Here is a 22364-nt window from a genome sequence, read left to right as displayed (position 1 = left end):
GGGGTCAACAAAAGTAGGAAAGAAAAGGTTAACTTTCCCCAGATAAACTATAGTTGAATTATTATACCTGGTGTCATTACATGAGGCTTTTCATCTTCGTCTGATGGGCACATGCACATGTCTCCTTTACCTTCTTTGCTATTTTTAAACATAGTATCTGATCTGAAAGGGACAAAAAATATTATTTGGCACATTATAATATTTTATACTTCGAAAATTATAAAAATGAGATGCTGAATGAATGCTAAATAAGTCCTCGATACTGGTTTTATGTCTGAAAATAAGCAAAATATGTTTAAAGAGGCACACATTCTCAATGTGAAGACTGTTATTTTAACTGATACTGAAATTGCCTTTGCTCGGTGTTTCGTCACGGAATTTTTGTAAAAAAATAAAAGCATTAAATTTGCACTGCATTAGAGTAAAAAATGAACTCCATTATAGAAAGGCTTCTCTATTTAGATTTAAAAAAACAATTGCTCAAATATAACTTGGCCATTAATGCTTCATAATACAGTCTCTAGTTCAATTTGGGTAAAATATTGCCCAGAACTTAAAAATTAAATTGGTAAATATTTAGTAATAATTTTGCATTTCAATCAGATATTCTTAATGAACCAAATAATTAACAAAATGCTGACAACGTTCGTAATACGATAAATAGTATAAATATTTTTTTTCGAGCAAACAAATCTTGCGCAAGCATAATTGTTTTCAAAAAATGATTATATCTGATCATTATTTGTTATTGCTGCAAGAAATTTTTAGACAATATATTATTCTGAAGTATTTTCTATTTTAAAAAAATAATGTTGTTTCTCTAAACGAAATTGTTTCAATGAAGTTCGATTTCTATTGTTATACACAGTAATGTTTTTATGAAAAATTGAAATATACTCACGTTTTTGAATTCCTCTTAGCATTTCCTGAAATAAAAAAAACAGGGATATTCAGAATTAAATAATAAAAAGCTGTGGGTATTGATAATATATTCAGATTGATACAAGTGTATTTAAATCTTAAAAGGTTTGAGGTTAATAAGCTCTACATATACTATTAAATACGAAGTAGAAATTTTCCATTTGAAACGCAGATAAAATAATTTTAGCACTGCAAATAATATATTTTTAAGTAATTTTTTAGAACTTCATAATATTAGTTACTAAGTTAAAAAAATAGTATCTTTGAAAAAATTGCTGCTGAAACTTTTGCTTATAAAGTTATCTTTTAATCAGGATACATTTGAAAAAAATATTTTTATTGATCTTCAAGGTTTGAAATGACAAGTAAGATTTTAAAAATTGTAACAGCATGTAAAAATAAAAATAATTATAATACTAATTTTTGAAATTAGTTTTATTTTTTTAAAAACTTTGTACTTTGAAAAGCAAAAAATGCATGTGAGATTATAGAAAAAAATGGCAGATTAGTATGAAAAATTGCAAATATTAAAAAAAAATTTATTATGTTCCTTTTTTTCCTTTTATAACATTTAATATGAAATATGAGTTCGAATGATTTACATTGTTTTACTTTTTAATGCCTTAGACATAAAGTTATTTAAGTTATTCATCCCGCATTTTGAATTTTGCAAAACAAATTTACCCACTTACATAGCCTGATATAATTTTAATTAGAAATTCAAACTATTTCATTTTTAATTTAAAGTCATACAAAAATATACTAAAACGTTTTGAATTACTTAGTATGCTTTTAAATTGCGATAAGAAAGTAAATTGATCTAAATTTCGATAAACTCAATTTTTAATTCATCGACATAATTCAAAAATAATCAAAAAATAAACAAAAACACTGGAAAAATCCGAGAAACCGGTCACCATAAGCCAACCGATCCGATTACCCTAACGAATCCTGTGACCATGAACTAATATTTAGAAATCTCTACTAATTGATTCCAATATTAGAAATCTCTCTCAACCCTAGGGTTACCTCCAATCCCCCTCAAACATATTAGTTATCTATATTTAATAATAAAAAAATGCATTATTTCAAAATTAGTACTTGTTAAGTCGATTATTAATTTAAAAGTTATTTAACTAATTTCTACTTTTATTTTATATTTAAACTTTGTATTATATGATAGTACTATATAGCGTATATATGATAGTATTATATAATGTTATTACATATTTTACCTATTTCAAAGAACGTTAAAATTTACATCAAAATTTTTTTATTTATTTAATGTGCCTTTCCCTATATTTAATTCCCTACAAAATGAAAAGAAATATTTTGAATTTACTTAAAAGCTAACTTTGATAAGATTTCCTTAAGTACTTTATTCTTTTTATACATTTATGCAACGTAAATCGTAATAACTTAATCGTAATGGATTCTTTTTGTAGTTTTGAATTGTTTGTATCTCCAAGGCAGAAAAACATTAACTTAATATGCTTCATTTATGAAGTATGCCACCTTGGGGTACGTTTAATTTACGACTTTAACTAAGTGCACTGCCGTTAGATTGGCTAAATTTAAAAACTAAAAATTCATTAAATCAGGGAGAGTGATTCTTTAATTTAATTAGCTTGCATCTGTATCGTATGGAAAACTAGTTAATGGATTTTTTAAATTTTTTTTTATTAATGATCATTAGTTTCAAGAATGGAATTTTTTTTTCTGTGTGTAGTAGAAAAAATTTAATCGATAGCTGTTTGAAAATCCAAAATGTGCGTGCAAGAAAATTTTAATTAAAGAATCAATTTAAGTTTGATTCAAACATTTAATTAATGATAAAACTAAGGGCATCATTTCCTAATGCATTTATTTTTGTAAATGGTCCTCAATTAACTTCAATTTAAAAGCGTACAACTTTTAGTATGGATAACTATAATGAATCAAAATTTAATTTTTGAAATTAAAGTATTTTACGGTAAATTAGTTGGGTTCATTTAAAATGAAACAATGCTATTAAAATTATTTTTTTTTCTTTACTTTGATACTTTTATTGATTAATTAATGTAGCGCTAATACAATTGGTTACAAGAATTCTAAAATAGAAAAACTAGAAAAACTAAAAATGAAAAAATTATTAATAATGAAAACAACAAAAACAGAAGTAATAAAAAAACAACAAAAAAAAAATAAAACACAAATAAAGAAAAATAAGACAAAATGTAAAGAAAAAATAAAATGAAATCTTTACCACAAAAAAGGTAGAAATGACATAATAGTGCCAGTCTTCTTGAAGGAACATATAGGTATCCGTATTATGCTTTTTGAATAAGCACCAATATGACCAAAAACGAATAAAAAATGTACAAATAAAGGAAAAAAAAGATTAAATATCAATTAAAACTATATAATAAGGAAAAGTTTATAATACAAACAAAAACAAAGTTCATATAAAAAGTAAAAGGAAATTTAAAATGTAAAATGGCTCATATGTAGATCCTACAAGATTGATTTACGGAAATAATTCGTCAGTTGTATTTGGGTTATGCGCATCATTAATAAATGTGATTTTTCTGTGGTGCTTTATTACTGAGGAATTGAGATTCAAATCTGATTAGTAGCCTGGAATTATCAATTTATCATCTCTGATGTGCATATAATAACATCACATTTTTTAAAAAAACATAGTTTTTAATTATCCAGACTAAAAGTTGAAATATGCTGGGTATTTAAAAATTTCTAGTTAGTCCTAAAAATCCAACATCTCTAGTTAGCTAATATAACTTTAAAAAATATTAAATTAATTTAGTTGGTACTGGTTAAGTTGTTAGTTGTGAAAAAATCATTTTACTTCATTTATTTTTTAAAAAGGAATGAAATGAATGATATATTTCAGTTGAATAATATTTTAAGAAATCTTTAACCTTAAATTTAAATATCAGAGTGGCATTACTGGAAGTTTTACAAATCCACAATATAAAACAATCACTAAATAAGCAAGTTTGAAAACTTTACGAATATTCAATGTATCGCATCCCGTTTATTTATTCCCTTATATGTGTGTAACGACTTAAAAGTCGTAATGGATAAAATAATTTAAATCAGTTGAGAAAGCATAAATTTTTTGTTATGTATCTAAAATTATTTTCTTCCTCTAAAAGCCGGAGATTTCGGCAGGTTTAGCTCGTGTTAAATCATACATGTCAAAAAGGTAATTTTTTTCTATGTTTAAATCCTATTTCATTTCGTACTATCTTTGAGACTATGAATTATAAGAATATGTACATCTTTACTTATATCAGACTGACTTCAGTAATTAATGAGATGAAGTTAACCTCATGAAACAAATTCACTGGTTTCTTTCTGCTGCTTAGCAAAATCACAAATCAAACAATATAGAAGATACGATACACTATATAGGTTTTAAAGGTCACGCATTTAAAAATGAGGAAATATAAATTTTCCCCATTAATCAATTCATGTCTTATGTTATTTAACACAAGAAGGACAAGAATGATCATTTTGACCTCAAATCAACATTGGGAGTTGCTAAGTCCTAAATTAATTATACCAGAAATACTAGCAATATACTACTAATAATTATATCAGAAATACTATACTAAATATAAATTACACTTTACCTTCGTGACTTTTCCTAGTTTTTTAGGACCTTCAAAAGTATTAAAGCAAATTTTATTAGAATTATAATGATCTCATGAAATGCCGATTTACTTAGAAGAGATTTGCTGATATACCTAGAAAACCATAAATATTTGAGTGTATTTCTTAGATTCAGCATACTGTTTCTCCTTCATTGCTTATCTTTATTTGATTTGAACATCTGACTGACTGGACCAACACTGTTCAAGATTTATTACTTTTTTAGAAAGGGAATTCACTTCTTGCTCGTTGCTGCACTCCAACCCTTTGCAATTGTTTACGCAATTGTCAAAATTGTCAATTGTTTCCATTCAGATAGCTTCGAGATATGATCCCGCAATCCGCTTAGAAATGATGAAATTGCTCAACCATCTGAGAAAGTAAAATTTTGTGCAAAATTTCATTTCGAATTTTATAGCAGGGAAAACTAATTAAATGCAATAAAACAGCTCTTGTCATTAAAGATTACGCTCATTAAAAATTTTCTAATTGAAAAAGGACTACGAATGCTGGTTTAAATTTCTAGCTGGTCCTGGAAATTAAGATCAAACATTTTTTGAACAGGTTAATGTATCTAGAAAATGATGACAGTAGCTTTGAGAGCATGGAATCATATTCCTTTGTAAGAAACAATTATCTTAACGAACTATCTTCTAACATCCTAAAAACTTGTTTAATATTTATAGGAAAAATGGTTGTCGTAATACTGCTAAATTATAAAACAATCCAACCAATTGACATCTATCTTGCACCTTTTTTCTTAAAAAAATGTTCTAGCTCAGGATCTAAAAGCTTTTCTTAAAATATTCAAAACACAAACAAAAAAAAACATGCATGCATCTTGAGTACTGTGGAAGTTTTGAGATAGTTTATAATCCTAAAAATCACCCTGAAAAAGTAAATTGTTTTCCATAAGTACGTTTTTAGTAGGAAGTGTTCTATCAAATAAGCAGATTTTGAGCGACACGAGCGATTTCCAGAATGTGACAAATTTTTGTTTTGCATACTTATTTCTGCCAAGTTTCTCAAAAGTTCTCAATCTGGAGCTTTGTTAATATACTTTTCTATAGAGAAGGTACCCGCTTGCCCCCTTGACTTTTCTTAAACTATAAGTAATAAATACAAGAAATGTTCTTTTTGCTGTCACAAAATAAAAATTATTTCATGCTTAAGACCTAGTGGAAAATTATAATAAATTTCAGTTATTAACTTTTATTTCGAATCATGTGCTAATATCTACAATGGCCTGTTACTGTTGTATAATGCTATTATTTTTTCCTGAAAATAAAAGTATTTTTTATATGTTAAAATTATACCTAAAATAATACTTCATACTGCTGTACCTATATACTATACCTTTGTACTATAGTACCTTGATAGTACCTTTTTAAATGTAACGATACATACTTTTTTGATCTTGCATTCTTCTTCTTGTTTTTCTTATGATAATGAGGGCTATCCCTAAGAGGAGAATGACAAGTATGAATGCTGAAAGAATGACGATCATAACCTGTGACGTCAACTGCCATCGACTGCCTCTAGGAAAGATATGAAAAAAGAGAGGCATTTACATAACACAATAAAAGCAGCTTAGTACACAAAATTCTTCAGTTTCGAAATAAATATAAGTCCGGTAAAATATTTGAACTTTGGAAAATCGTAGCAGATAAGGGCGAATTTTTTTTCCATCTGAATGATTCATCTAATTTCATGTTACATCAAATGTATCAAATAATTTAAACAGTTATTTTTCGAATTATGAATGTTAAAATCATGTACTTTTTCAAGATGTACAAGTTGAAAAACTAATTATTTTAAATAATTTGATATAAATGATGTGATTATATAAAGATTTACATTTGTTTTAAAAATGCACTGAGATTGTAGATTTTTCCCCTTTCTTTCCGTCTCTCTTTAATTACATTCTTAAATTTCTCTTTGAAAAATTAACAAAATTAAATATAGCAGGCTTAAAACAAATAACAGACTTTCACTTCGATGCCAATGTCAAAACTTTAATTACATTTTTAAGGTTGGAATACGGCACAATTTTTATGCTGAAATAATTGCTGTAATGGAAATTTTTTTAATTAGAAAATTGCTTTTCTTTTTAATACAGATAATCAGATTTTACTATGGTGACATGTGACATTAAAAATTAAATAAGAATGAATAATACTACGCAAAGCAATGTCAGTAATGGTGATTCGTATTTATAACGCGAATGAAATTTACGGTGAGAAACTTTTCTTGTTTAAGAAGTTTAAAATATAATATATGAGTTAAAAATGTTTCTGACATAATAATAATATTTAATAATAATAATAATAATAATAATAATAATAAAATAATAATAATAATATTAATAATAATAATAAAAAAATAATAATAATTATAATTATAATAACAATAATAAAATAATAATAATAAGATATATGTGTATGTATTTCTCAAGAAATACATAAAGAATTATTTTAGAACTTTAGAAATGTTTAGGTAATGGTAAATATCATACATTCCAATAAACTATAAAGTTTACAAAAGTTTGAGTGACGGACCGGTAATAAATTACGGGCGAAAACAAGTATGTATGGAAATGTAGACATCCTTATAAGTAAGAAAAATATTTTTTTACCTCACGTTTTGTTACTGAAACTGCAGAAATATTCAATGAAATTAAAAAAAAAATTAAGAGTAATTTTAAACTAATAATTGAAATATAATTTGAAATTTAAAGTAAATTCCAAAAATATGTACTGGATATAGCATTTAAAGTAATACTTTCATACAGTGCATGCGCCGAAAACCTTATTTTCGTTTAATTTTGTTCTGGATAGTAATTGGTTCCTCATGAAAAAAAACCGATCTGAGTATATTAAAAATTTAATACGTTTCTTATGATTTCGCACGTAGTTTTTGTGTGGAAAGAAAGCTGGATATCTGGATGGGATTTTTCTACAAATTTTATTTTATAGTATTGATGAAGATTACATTATAAAGGACAATCATCCTCGATTAAATTATATTTTATTTGACATGTTTTATTCCCTTGTACTGTCAAATTTTTTTGTTCGAACTGTCATTGCAGTGTATCACAATTTTGTTGTCAAATTTTACTATAAGATAGCAAATGAAATTTGTGAATTTTTCTTTAGATCAATATTAAAATATTTTGACAGCAAGTTTCTGAAAGCACCATACATTTAATTCTTTTTTTAGCCTTGTAAACATGGCAACATAATAATCTTGAGTACAATATTTTGATCCCATGGTTAAATTTATTTGCAGTTCCTGATTTTTTTGTGTGAAATTTTCGTAAAATCTACATCTGTAGAAAACTCCATATAGGGGAGAGTCGGGTAGCCTCGCCCCCACACTTAAGGAGTATTGCTTATATATTCGTATAATATTGAGTAATAATCAATATTTTGTATGTTTCTATTGTTTTATCATCTAATTAAATAGTGCAAAAAGATTAAACCAAAAAAGAATAGTTTAACTTAAAAAAATAGAAATTAAAAAAAACATGTTTTTCAGCTCTTTTCAAAATGTGTCGGGTAGCCGCAACCAGGTACAAAAATTCTTGACTGTTTTTGCAGGTGTAAATGAAAATGACCAATGCATTGACAATAGATAAACCTCATTCATCACCTTAATTGCAAAATTCAACCGATTTTTCTTAATTTCATGACTACTGTAATCAGCATATTTTCAAAACTATTGTTTACCAATCGTCAAATCTTTTTTTAATATAACAATTAATGTCCGATGGCCCATTGACTTTGAAAGATATTCTATACGTATGAAATTGACAGTGGGTGGGGTACCCGACACTCCCTTACGTATTTTTTCGCTTTTCATTCACGCAAAAAAAATTTCTCAAGAACAGAGATGTGTATAAAAAAAACTGGCATGGTGATTAAAAAAGGAAAAAAATTTAAAATTTTTTTTAAAAAATTCCAAATATATACCTCATGGGAGGAATACCGTTCGGCGACTAACAAAATAACTCTTGCTATTACACATTTTTTCAATATAAAAATATAAGAAAAGGTATTTACAAATATATACCTAAGAACAATCTGAAAAAAAAATATTTAACAATGGATACAGTGATAGGCGTTTCAAGTTTTCAAAGCGCAACGCTTTCTCTTTTTCATAGAAACATGTTTTTTTACCGTAAAAAATTATAAATGGAGTGGAAACGATATTTTAAACAAAGAAACTAGCTGCGCTGGTCAGAGGTACTGAATGTGTAAACAATTTAACTGATTAGACATTGGCGACGGAATAAAAGAAGGAAGATAATTTATCTACCACATCTCTCTCTCTCTCTTCCTCTTTTTCCTCTTTCCTCTTTTTCCTTCCAGTTTTACCACTATTTGTATTAAAATATTGTTTTACCTCAATTTTCGTTTTTTCACTGTAAAAATCACGTTCATAAGGAAAAATAATTAGTTTTGACCACTTAAAAATTTCAAAATTCGAAAATCGTAACCCGAACCATGTTGGATAATTGTTTTTTAATCGAACTCTGCAGCCCATATCTCATAATATCGTTATGTAATATTTTTTCTACTCACTCGAGTAGTCCTAAATATTGAAATTATTGACTCTGAGTGTAAAAAGTAACTGATTTATTTAAAAGGATGAGCATCGAGAAAAAATCAAAATATGACATTTAAATTCTGAAGTAAGCAATAAAGAAATACTTTTTACTTCCTTAAAATAAAATTATTTACATCGAAATAATCAAACATAAAATTAGTTATAAAGCATTTTTAACTGAAAATCCATTCTTTAATTTTTTAAAAAAGGAAGCAATAGAATGGAATGATTTATTTAACAGTTAAAAATTATTCTTAAAAAAATGTCTAACAAAACTAATTAAAGAAAAAATTTCTGTCCGAAACTATAAAATATATTACATTTTATACTTCAAATTAATTAAAAATTTTCAAACTTCACTTTTAAATCTAAATTGGTGAACATAAACGAATAATTAATTGTAAATTCTAGAAAAAGTTTAAAAGAAAATAAATAGTAATAGTATTTCTTCTCATTTGAAACTTTATCAAAATTAAAACTAAAACATAAAGTGCTTCTTCCGGAAAACTATATCATATATTTAATGAACTATTAATGAAATATTTTTTGCTGCTTCAAATATATTAATTATTTGTGTTTTTAGATAGTTTATTATAAGCCTGCATATACATATTTTATGATGAAATTGTTAATTCTTTGTTCAAATTGATTTTTTGGCATGAATTATTAACATCTGTTTAATAAATTTTATGTAAATCTATAAAACTAAGAGTAAGCAAACAGTTAATTAAATAAAATCATTTTTATACATCGATTCTCGTGTTTAATGCAAAAATCATAAAAACTGGAATGAAATTTAATTCATGTATTTGAATCAATACAGCAATTCCACAAATTAGATAATTAAAAAAAAATATTCAATTCACGTAATTCTTTTTATGGAATACTTTTATCATTACTTTGTATTTTTAAAATAAGATAAATAACAAAATAACATAAGAATTATGCAGTATTCATTAATAAAGCTTAAGTCACATTTCCGTTTCAGTTAAGAAAAAAAAATATCAAGATAAAATTATATTACTATTTATTTCAATGCAGCGGAAAGTAAAATTTTCTTCTCTCAGAATTCACGAAGATAATGAAGATGAAAATGTTAATTTATCAAGTTTGTTAAATTTATATTTTCGGAAGGAAAAAAATATTAGGAACGAAGCAAAACAAATATTTCTCACTTATTCTGAAAAATGAAGCAGCAAGTGCAACAAAATAATTAAATGAACATAACGATGCGGTAAATTAGTCTCATTTATTTCTATTATTTCTGCAATTTTTACAGAATGTATGATAACGGTGCTTTTTTTAAAAATTTATTTTGAAATTAATTCAATTAATGGGCATAGATCTATTTTTGGTGCAATCATTTTAAAAAATAAATGTTTAATCATTATAATTATAAAAATGTTCTTCATTTTGGAAATTTGTAAGAAATCCAGGCATTTAATACATTCTAACAGTAAGGGATGCTAGTTATGAAAAATATGTATTCAGTAAAATAATATACAATCATTTATTTTTTAAATTTATGAAATGTTTTTTTTTTTCATTTCTGAGTTATAGTGTACTAGTTAAATATTTTTGTTGTTGATTCTTTTTTAAATCAAGAAAGAATTGCTCAAATGACATTAAAGTAGGCATTTCCACAATTCTTAAAACAATTAATAAAATGCGATTGCACCGCCTTAATGACTTAGTTTTTTACTGTTTTAATGGTTGGTTAAAAAAAAGTAGATAGTTTTTTACTGTTTTAATCATTGGGTAAAAAAAGTAGATAGAGTAACATATTTATTATTAAAACATTTATTTGTAATAAATAGAGTAACATATTTATTACTAAAACATTTATTTGTAATAAATAGAGTAACATATTTATTACTGAGAAGGGAACTAAAAATAGCAGTTAGAATAAGTTTTTTATTGTATCTGAAATTTCAATTCATGGAAATAAAGATATTATATATATATAAATATATATATATATATATGCATTTTCATTATGAATTTGCTATATTGGATGATTTGTTGGATTCTTTTTTTTATAAAATGCTTTTGTACGAGCGATGATAAAAATAAATAAATTATGAAACCGTAAATAATAAATTTAGTTGAAAAGCTAACTTCCAATAATTAGGGATGGGATATATTTTTCTGAATTTCCAGGATTAAATTATGAGGAAACTGGCTGAATATTCGTTCTTCGTACGCCGTGGAAAAAAGTAAGCAATAACTATATCAGCACTAAAAAAACTGCAAAATTTTGCACAAAATAAAATACATATACCAACACAGTTAATTCATATACCAACACAATTAACTCAAAAAATGACATTTCTTAAGTCAATTATTATATTTTCTTCTTTCGGGTGGTTTTGCGTTATTAGAATGAAGATTAACTGTATTCAGTATCATTTGCCATGAAGCTGTTGTTTGAGGACAACTCAAAGACAGCTAATTTAGAACAATCGCGTGATTTTATTCCGTAATTATGTATCCCTTTAGAAGACCTCTAGATAACTCTTTTCTCAGTATTGATGTACTTTTAATAGGTACCAAATATATGAATATTGTACTTATATTTGTTCAATTAGTGCTTATTAAAACTGTCCAGTTACCATAACACCAGTAGAGCTTACTGAAAACAATTAAGCATCATTGGCGTCAATAATAATATGGCAATTTTCAACATTTCTCCTAAATGAGCTAGTGCAATTTCCTTAATACTTTTGCTTTAAAGTACTTAAGTGCGTAACCTTTTTTTTTATTTAAGTTAGCACTTATTATCAAAACAAATCAAGCATCAATGGTGTCTATAATAGTTTGTTTTTTCACGTTTCCCTTTAGTACCCTCTTTCCATTAATTTTTCTATTAAGAACACGACTTTTTTTATTTCAATTTGTACATATTGCCAAAATTAATAAATCCTCATTGGTGTCAATAATAACATGGTGTTATTTTCCGGTTCCACAGAATGAATGATTACTTTTTCTCAATTAACTTTACTTTCTGGAATATTACTACTTGCTAATTAAATTATTACCTCATAACAAATTTAATCACCTGCGTCAATAAGATTTTGGTATTTTCTTACATTTCCCCTACATAAATTAATACTATTTTTCAATGAATTATGCTTTTCAATACAAATTTTAAAATTTGTTTTATTTAATTTACTGTTGATTTTAAATTATTTAGTTTCATAGATTCGCGTTTTAAAAGCATAACTATAAACAAAATAAACACTCGGTTTCAACTTCAGAAATACAAATTATTAATCCAATCAGCCAATTCAAACACATTTTTGCTGATCATTGAGTTTATCTAACATAACGAATAAAGAATAATTAAATCAAGAACGTACAAGAAACTCCATTATTTTATGAGAGCTATAAGCTAGCAAATGACACTGATGTAATCTTTAAAATATTTGAAAGAAAGAAATCGTCTGAAGCAGTTTCTTTTTTATCAATAGCAAATTCCACGCCAATGTAAAAAATTTCATTTTTCAAACACTTTTGTAGGATTAAGTTGAAAGTTTTGCACGAGGATCTCGAGTTAAATTCGTAATTTCGAATTTGAGGATGACAGAACTGTAGCGGTTTGAAATATTTAGTGTAATATTATTTAAAAACTGTAAAAGAACAAGAGACAACTTTTTGAATTTACTTCTTTATTTCTCTCAGTTAAATCGCGCACTGAAGTGTAAGTAGTAGTTAATAGCTTCTTATTTTTATCACAAGTGTCACTACCACAATATGACGAGGTTACCGACCCGACAGAACAAACAGTTCCGGAGTTATACGAAAGAGACACAAACAAATTCTTCATTTTATTATTATAGATTAGCTGAAAGCTCGCTCTCCGTACAGTGTGAAAAAAATTAACTATCAATAAATCAGTAAAGAACAACACTGCGAAATCATGCACAAAAATAAAAGGTACTTAAAACACAATTAATAAAGCTAAAATAATTCCATTTTTTATTTATTATAATATTTTATCATTATTGGTGGCGTTAAGCTATTAGATTAAGCAGAACACATTTCTATTAAGCATCTAATAATCATCTGAATTAATCAAAACATTGTTGAAAATAAAGATTATCTGTATTTATTTTGCATGATTCAATTGCTCGTGGACAGTTCCAGATAGTCGAATTTCATAACAATTAAGCGATTTTCACTGGTACTTATGCTTTTCAAAGGCCTGTGAAAACTCTTTCCAGAATATCTATATCAAAACTGCGCAGCATTGATACAGTCTTAGTAGGTACCAGAGATATTAAGTCTAATTACATTAACCCTTTGCGGCAGTAATAAGTCTATACCTGGGTGTCATGCTGGTTGGAATTAATTTATTTAAACACAATTTATAAAATATTATTTCGAATTCCGTGGAATTTCTCCGAAGCTTGTCAACTAAATATAATCTGAGATCCGTATGGTTCCTTGCTGTGGATACTGAGAGCAGATATACGACTAGAACGGCAAAAAAGCGTTGGTGGCTAAGAGTAGACATACGACAGCAAAGGGTTAATATATTTGGTATTGATTAAATTGCACTGATTGCCATAATATTGAAGGTGACTATTACCAAAATTAATTAAGCACCACTGTCGTCAATAACAGTAGGGTGCTTTTCTATGTTCCTCCTGAAGGTTCATTTCTCCATAAATTTTGAGGTTCCAGGTACATAACTTATTTTTTTATTTCAATTGTATTAACATAGTTAATTAAGCATTATTGTCTTTAATAATAGTTTTGCGACTATTAACTTTTTTGTAAACAAACTAGTACCACTTTTCCATTAGCTTTGCTTTTTAGAAAATAACTTTCTTAATTTCCGTTACATTACATTGTCTTAAATATAGCGTTGCGAAATTTTGCCTTTCTCCTACTCAAATCAGTATAGTGCGGCTTTCAGAACTCCCCCAGTCACCCGTCTCGCGTCGTGGTAGGTGCTATGGTTACGAGGAAAGATCACTTCGAATAGGGGTGTAGGGTGAATAGTTTTGTTTTAATCTTAAAGTAGGTCGTCGTTAGTAAACCAATCGACACCTTCTTTCCTCCATTTCACCCCAATTAGAAATGTGATCTTGCTTGTTACCATAGCAGCAGACAACCCAGACTATCAGTCTAGAGGAGTTCTCCTCAAAGTCGCACTATACCATTTCTACATTAATTTTGATTTTTAAGTTTATTTTTTTATTACAGATAGTATTGGTTTCAAGTTATTTTTGAAATATTATTTTTGTGACGTAGTTCACCTATGCTACTACATTCACGCTGATCATTGAGTGTTTATCTGACTTAATGAATAAAAAAAATGGGAAATATGAGAAAGCAAACATCACTGGCGATATCTTTTTTAAAATCGTTTGAAATTTCATTGATATCAATGGGGATTCAATGAGAAAATTAAATTTTTCAAATGTCTCCCCTGAACCATCTAACTGAAATATTTTCAAACATTGCTCATAATCGGGAATTAAAATCACTTCCTTCACCCACTGTCCGAATTTCAGGACTCTAGTTCACTCAGTTCTGGAGTTAAAAGAGGGACACACACGCACAGACAAATTCTTTATTTTGCTATTATTGATAACAGTTCAATGCTGATCGTGTTAAAAAAAATAATTATGTCAAATAACTATTTGATAAAGTCAGTTTTTTTTTCATTCTAGCAAGTTAAGTAAAAATATTTAGACACTAATTACAATGAAATGAATATGAAATATAAATGTGGAGGATAAGTTAATTTTAGATTTTTCTATGGAAAATAAAATAAAAAAAAACTAAAATTTTGAAGTGGGAATAAACTTATTCAAAAATAAATAAAAGTAAAATAGATTAAGGTATCTGATGAGTTTAGTTTAATTTCTTATAGTACATAATTGTAGGAAAATGCAAAACAATGAAAAAGTTTCAACGCTAAATTTTAACAAGTTAAAGACCCGAATTTTTTCTACAATATGAAATCATATTTCTTCAGCATGAAAGTTGAAACAAAAAATCATAGTTATATGAGAAGAGTAGGGAGATTAATCAGCGCACCTTTTTGTTGTTCAACCTGCTTAATGCTCAAAGTATTAGCTCTAAGGACTACAGCTTGGCTCCTTCCTTTCGCATTCACAGCATATACAACGACAACAAAGCTGGTGGCAGGGGGAAGATCTCTTGCTAAGAAGAATGGCAAGTCAGCAGTTTGGTTGCCTCTCAGACTGTGCAATGCTGTGTCGTGAACTTCCATGACGAAAAACTGTCTTAAACCGCCATTCGATCCCTCCATGCATTCCAGGCGAAAGGAATGCTGGGTAACGTTCATGATGGTGCAATTCTGAACAGGTTCTGGTGGACCTGAGAAATACAAGTTTAAAGCTGAATATTAAATTTTTCGTGAACTTAACTTACGAAACGAAAAGAATATTAAAATTTAAATTTAACTCTGCCATCAGCTTTACTGTGTTTTACAATAAACAAAAAAATTTATCTACATTATTATTGAATTTCAGGGACTATATTCATGCAATTTTTTTTTGCCACTAAAAATACTTACTCTCAATTAATCCTTTCCCCAGAAAATGCTTAACACTATAATTTTTATAATATAACATTAAAGTTTAAAAATAATTTTTAACAGTAAATAGATTATAATATAGATTTTCCAATAAAAAAGCTATAAAACAAACATACAAAAGTATTCAAGTAATCGTAAAGCACTATCGGGATCAGAATTAATCTTGAATACAGAAATTCCTCAATAGGAGGTATTTAAAAATATTGCTGCAATTTTGGGTGAGTGCAACATTTAGTGATGCTAAACGCACTAAATATATTGTAAATTATAAGACAAGAAAAATCGTTTCAATTGTACAACGTGCTCTTGTACCTTGAATCAGCACATTTCGTATCATAGTCCATTAGATTTCCCTCATAGGATTACATTTGTTTTGAGTTCTTTTTTTATAAAACTTGCTAGTTGATTAAGTTTAGGTATTCAAATATTCAGAGTTATTTTCCATGTTATCAGGTGTAAATAAACTAAGTTAATCATAAACGTAATAGCAATGGATATTTTAGAGAAATACTTCAAAAATGTTATAGCTTTACTAAAAACTTTTTTTCACATTGAAGGTGTCATAGCCCACAAGGCAGAGTATTTTTGCTCACTAGATTTTCTTCACATATTTTGACCAGGTCCTAGGTGCATTACGGAGACTTCTCCAAACTACAGCATATGTATACATTTTTTCTTAGTTTGCAAAGACAAACAAGAATATTTTTTTCTTAAAAAATTGAATGTTATCATAAAAAAGAATGGTATTATAGTACTGTTCTTCCTCAGTTTTGTTTTCAAATGGATTGTTATTGTTTATTAAAAAATTAACTAACTAAAATATTAATAACTTTTTAGGAAATAGAAAACAAATGCTCGCTAGCACATGTTTTGCAAATCTGATGGAAATGGTTCACAGTACAACAGATAGTACCTTAACCTGCAGCTATGAGTAGCATATNTTCCCTGGACACAATTACTTTTACTGACCCAAGTTTGAGGTGCAGAGTAAAACCCTCTCTCCTTCTTATATCTTATTATACAGTTTATTTCAAATATTACAATAAGTTGTCTGTTAAGATGCGGTAAAGTTTTCTGTCAAAAAATGCAAAAATAAAACTTGCAGCTGTTAAAGTAAAATAAGTATCTTAAGGACATTCTTCAAATCTCTTACCCAGAGGGAAATGAAAAAGTTAAGTGAGAAAAAAAAAGATAAGTTGGATTATCTTGAATTTACGCCAAAGGACATTTTACGCTTTAATTTTATAGCAAAGATAATATCTTACTAAAATTAGTTGTTGGAACTTTGAAGTAGACAGGCAGCTTAAATAATTTTTTTAAAAAAAGGCTATTTAACTTTTTAATAAATTATTTGTTTGGAGAGATTTTTAGACCTTCATAAAAATTAGGAAATCAATGAAGAACTCTTATATTTTGCATAATTTTAGTCTGAACATTTTGCATTAGAGTAATCTTTTGAATAATAAAAAATAGATCGCGATAACTTTGCATTTAGACATAACTTTTCTCAATATATATGTCTTGCACCTATTCATACAGTACCGCTCAAAAGTATCAGTACACCTAGAAACTTATAAAAAAATAGCAAAATTCAAAGTGTCATAACTTCTTTAAAAATGATCAAAAATGCTTCTGTTTTAGCTCATTTTGAAGCTTAAAATCGCTACTTTTATGTACTCTAATTGTTTTTAATTAATATACTTTGCAACTATGTACAATTACACTCTAAACAATCATAGAAAATTGTATTAATTTTTTGTGAAGTTTGACGCGATGTACGGGCACAAAGGGGTTAGATATTGTTAATTTTTATTATACCATTGAAAAATTTGGACTTTTAGCTTTCATTTAAAAAAAAAATTCCAAAAAAACATGTTTTTTGACGAAGTTATTGTCAAATAAAAAAAAAGGTTTTTTTTCAGAATTTAATGATTTTTCAGCAATTATAATGAATTTTAGTGTAATTATAATATGATATGAAAATTTTTTAATTAAAATAAATTAAAATTTAATATTTCTCGATAATATTATTTCATAATTTATTATAACAATTTTAACTTTTTTTTTTGGAAAATATAATAATGAAATAAGAATCAACGTTTACAATTTAATATTTTGAAATTTATTTTTTCGTATTTTTCTCAGAAAAAATTTGAAAACAAAAATGTATGTACATTGTACGTTGTATGTACATTGTATGTACATGTATGTACATTGTACGTTGATTCTTATTTCATCATTATATTTTCCAAAAAAAAAGTTAAAATTTTTATAATAAATTATGAAATAATATTATCGAGAAATATTAAATTTTAATTTATTTTAATTAAAAAATTTTCATATCATATTATAATTACACTAAAATTCATTATAATTGCTGAAAAATCATTAAATTCTGAAAAAAAAACTTTTTTTTTATTTGACAATAACTTCGTCAAAAAACATGTTTTTTTGGAATTTTTTTTTTTAAATGAAAGCTAAAAGTCCAAATTTTTCAATGGTATAATAAAAATTAACAATATCTGACCCGTTTGTGCCCGTACATCGCGTCAAACTTCACAAAAAATTAATACAATTTTCTATGATTGTTTAGAGTGTAATTGTACATAGTTGCAAAATATATTAATTAAAAACAATTAAAATACATAAAAGTAGAGATTTGAAGCTTCAAAATAAGCTAAAGCAGAAGCATTTTTGATCATTTTTAAAGAAGTTATGACACTTTGAATTTTGCCATTTTTTTATAAGTTTCCAGGTGTACTGATACTTTTGAGCGGTACTGTAAGTAATAGTGGAGGGTGATGGCTAAAGATGTTCTAATTTAATGTAACAGCTTCTACGAACTGTAATAAACTGACAACAGTTGATAAATGGCCTATAATTTCCTAAACAAACTGTTCGATATTATTCAGTATCGTAAGGCCTTAAAAATCTATTACGACAGTACATATATTAGGTACCTCTGTTAATATGTTAGGCACCGTTTAACACATTACCAGTAATGCCTTTTACCACAGATAGTAATCATCACTGACATGAATAATAGTTTGACAATATTTATGGCACCCCAGATTGGAATTGTAGTTTCATCGAATTGTACTCTTGGAATTGTTACTTAGTTTTCGAAGAACAGTCTCAGAGAAGGTTATGTAAAGGAATTTGGAAAATTAATGTATTCTTATATTTTTTGGTTACATTACAATGCTTTGAAATCATCTGTGTTAAAATATTTTTAAAACAAATTAACCAACTTCCTTCCAGAGATTACTGGCTAAAGTCCAATTCCAAGCATTAAAATATAATTTTTGAAAACATAGGTCATATTTCATTTATTTTTCTTTTTATTCTTGAATAATGATTTATGATTACTAAATCTAGTGATTATCCTTATAAACTCGGTGATTATTCTCGTAATAGCACTCAAATTCAATATTTGATTATTTAATAGAAAATTTTCGAAAAACTAAAAATCGTTTGGCTACAAATTTTAGCAATTAGCTGTACATATAGCTATGTATTTAAATGACATAATTTTTGCATAATTAGGTTGCATTAGTAAAAAAGTATTTTAAAGCATTCATCATTGTGTTTGGTGGTATTAGTTAATACAGAATAAGAAATCTCTGAAAATTAAAAAAATAAATTTTGGTCAATTATTTTGGTTTAATGAATGTAAAGTTAACACATACAAATGTTATAACTTATTACTGCTTTTGAATAAAACGAACTGTATTGCAAGCCTTGCAGGACGCAAAAAATTAAAATCAAAACGGCTGTAGTGCCTAGGAAGAAGAAGAATTACGTTATCCCGAACTTTCGTACTTGAACTTGTCGAATATTATGTGAAATGAAAAATCAATCTTGTAAAATAGAATAAACTTAAATATTTTTAAGATGAATAAGAAAGAAACACAATATGATTCAAGGTAGCTAATATGAGACTGTATAGAAGAGTATACTTAAATAATAAAAAAATACTCGCAACCCACTAACAAGTCTATAACGGTTAATAAATCTAATCTAAACATTCAATTTTGAGCATTAGTATACACACCAGCCGTAATAACAGTGAACACACATGGCTCTCTTTGAATACCCACGCCGTTGCTGCTGGAGCATGTAAGAGTTCCGTAGTCGTAATCTGTTTTGGCAGTGACCGTTGCAATACTACGAGTACCTTCATTCACAAAAGGAACATCTTCAATATTCTCTCCGGACTTGTTGAAACTCCACGTGAACGTGATATCAGTTGGATCAGCGTCCACTTCACAAATAACTTTGACCTCTTCATGCTTTGTTGCACCGTAGAGTATTTTTTGCCCCGGGACGCAAACTGGAGAATCTGAAAAGAAAAAATTCGCAATGTATTTATTCTACCAACATTGTTGGGTTAAAAGAATATGCACAACATACAATTACGCTGCATTTACATCAATGTGCGCATTATAAGCTCAAGCATTTTAATGTAGATATTACAACCAATCGTTTTGGAATACGTTAGGGGCAATAATATCATTCAAATATAATATATCCTTAAAAAGTAACCAATAAAATAAAATAAAAAGTATTGTTCACATTAATCGTTTCTGATTTTAATCACAAATTATTATGGTTTAGCTTGATTAAAAACTTAATTTGCTTAAAAATATACAAATTGGAAATAACAGTCAACATGGTTCAAGCGCTCAAAAATAGGAGCCCCATTTCAAGACTTTCCAGATGTAGATGAGAAGAAACAAAAGTAGTTTGAAATATAAATTTTTTTTCTCCAAATTACTTCTGTTTTTCCTCATTCACATCTGGCGAGGCTTTCAAATTAGCGTCTATTTTTAACGATTGAAACACGTGAACTGTTATTTCCAATTTGTATATTTTTGAATTTGAATATTTTTGCTTTTAATTAAGTAATATCTTAACGCTTCAGTTTCTTGGGATTATTTATTTTATATCATGGTTTAAATTTAGCAAAAACCAGGTTAAGTTTAACTTTATTTTCTATTATTATAAACTTGAACTGAACTTGTGAGATTGCACCTTGTTTATTTTTTCAAATTAATATGCGTAGCTGGTTCCGGTTGAAAAATACATTAATAAAAAAAAGTTTATTCACAGAAGATAAAAATAATTATAATCTATAACAATTACTAAGTTTTTAAAATATTTTTTAAATCAGTTTACTGAAAACTCAAAAATTAAAAACAAATCACATGTTTATTAATATAAATTAATGTAACTTTTAAGAACTTCAAAGCAGCTATTTATACATTCAAAGAAATATCATTTAATTAGCTACTCAAAGACCTTTGTATCAAACATATTTACTTTCATTTTGCACAACTAAGTCCGGAATGTTTTAGTAATATTTTATTGTTCAGACAATAAAATATAATTAAAAAATTTGGTTCTCTGCAATTTTAATATAAAATGATTTGTCCTCAATTCTCTTTTTGCATCTAAAAGAGTATTATGAATAAACATTGGACTAGGATTATTTTTACATAACTTCATGTAGATTGTATCAATAATGAAAACTCACATACTTATTTATTTTGAAATGTACTTTTACTTTTAGGTAAGATTTAAACAATGAAAAGGATATCGTTCGTTGATGGAATACTCATTATTTACTTGTTGATGGTATTTAGAAAAAGATCTTTAACAAAAGAAACCTAATTACTCTTAGAAGAATGTCTAAGCTCATTTAGGGTTTGTTCTATTTTAATGATAAAGAAACGATTTCGAACAATTCGTTATGAGAGTCTACGCTAATTAGGATTAAAATTATTTTAATTATTTGAAGAAAGAGAATTGTAAGAATAAAGAATCATTGAAGATATAGAATTAAGCATTCGAATTCTTGAATATAAATTGCAATGGTATAGATTACAATTTTTGATCTTGAAATGTAATTCTTATTTCTTTATTTCGGTGCTGCTTTCTAATAAGAAAGAAAAATAAGAGCCATTATTGAAGAAGCTATTTTGAAAACTACGCTGAAAGAATTCCTATCTTTGAATTTCAGAACATTTAAAATGAGTTTTAAAGGATACGTGATTCCTAAAAAACTGCTTCTTTACCATTTACACATTATTACTTATTACTTTTGAGTTCACTCATTTCATTAAATGTATGTATTTGAAGGAAATTTTTTGTACTTTAATTTCCAGCAATTGCTTAATATGATCTTGTATATAAGCATATATTTTTAAGACATTCATAAATGATCTTAACAAAAATTAGTTGTAATTAAAATTGGTTTTGATACTATTCTTTCGAATTTTTGTCTAAAATGATTTTCTAGATATGGATATGACTGTACTATGTTCTTTATAACCAAAACTATTTTGAGAGTATTCAACGCCCTATAATTTTAATTTTTTGATTACATCATGGTCATGAATTCAATGTAAAAGGTGGTAAAAATATTACTGTTGCTGTTGGAATTCTAATAACTGTGCTAAGTAACTGAATTTTCCTGAAAAAACAGAAAAAAGCATTTCTAACAAGAACCCGTGGCAATATCTTTTAAGACTTTTAAAACACAAAAAAATGGAAAATGACTTTTTCTTACCATATATATATATATATATATGTCCGTAATAACAGT

At 26.9% G+C, this 22364-nt stretch overlaps 1 protein-coding gene across 2 annotated transcripts in view; it reads right to left on the bottom strand.

Moving 5' to 3' along the window:
* The window catches only part of LOC107444435 (neural cell adhesion molecule 2-like), a 205311-nt gene that overhangs the window by 5783 nt on the left and 177164 nt on the right, over window positions 1-22364 (bottom strand). For both annotated transcript variants that reach the window (XM_071178773.1, XM_071178770.1), the window contains exons 7-11: window positions 19812-20099; window positions 15235-15537; window positions 5983-6111; window positions 902-926; window positions 68-162 (exon numbers count right to left, since the gene is read on the bottom strand). In XM_071178773.1, the coding sequence (XP_071034874.1) occupies window positions 68-162; window positions 902-926; window positions 5983-6111; window positions 15235-15537; window positions 19812-20099 (840 nt within the window). The remainder of the gene's footprint in view (window positions 1-67; window positions 163-901; window positions 927-5982; window positions 6112-15234; window positions 15538-19811; window positions 20100-22364) is intronic.

The sequence above is a fragment of the Parasteatoda tepidariorum genome, chromosome 1, assembly GCF_043381705.1.
Source record: "Parasteatoda tepidariorum isolate YZ-2023 chromosome 1, CAS_Ptep_4.0, whole genome shotgun sequence".
NCBI classification, from domain to species: domain Eukaryota; kingdom Metazoa; phylum Arthropoda; class Arachnida; order Araneae; family Theridiidae; genus Parasteatoda; species Parasteatoda tepidariorum.
This window is presented reverse-complemented; position numbering and strand designations above follow the sequence as displayed.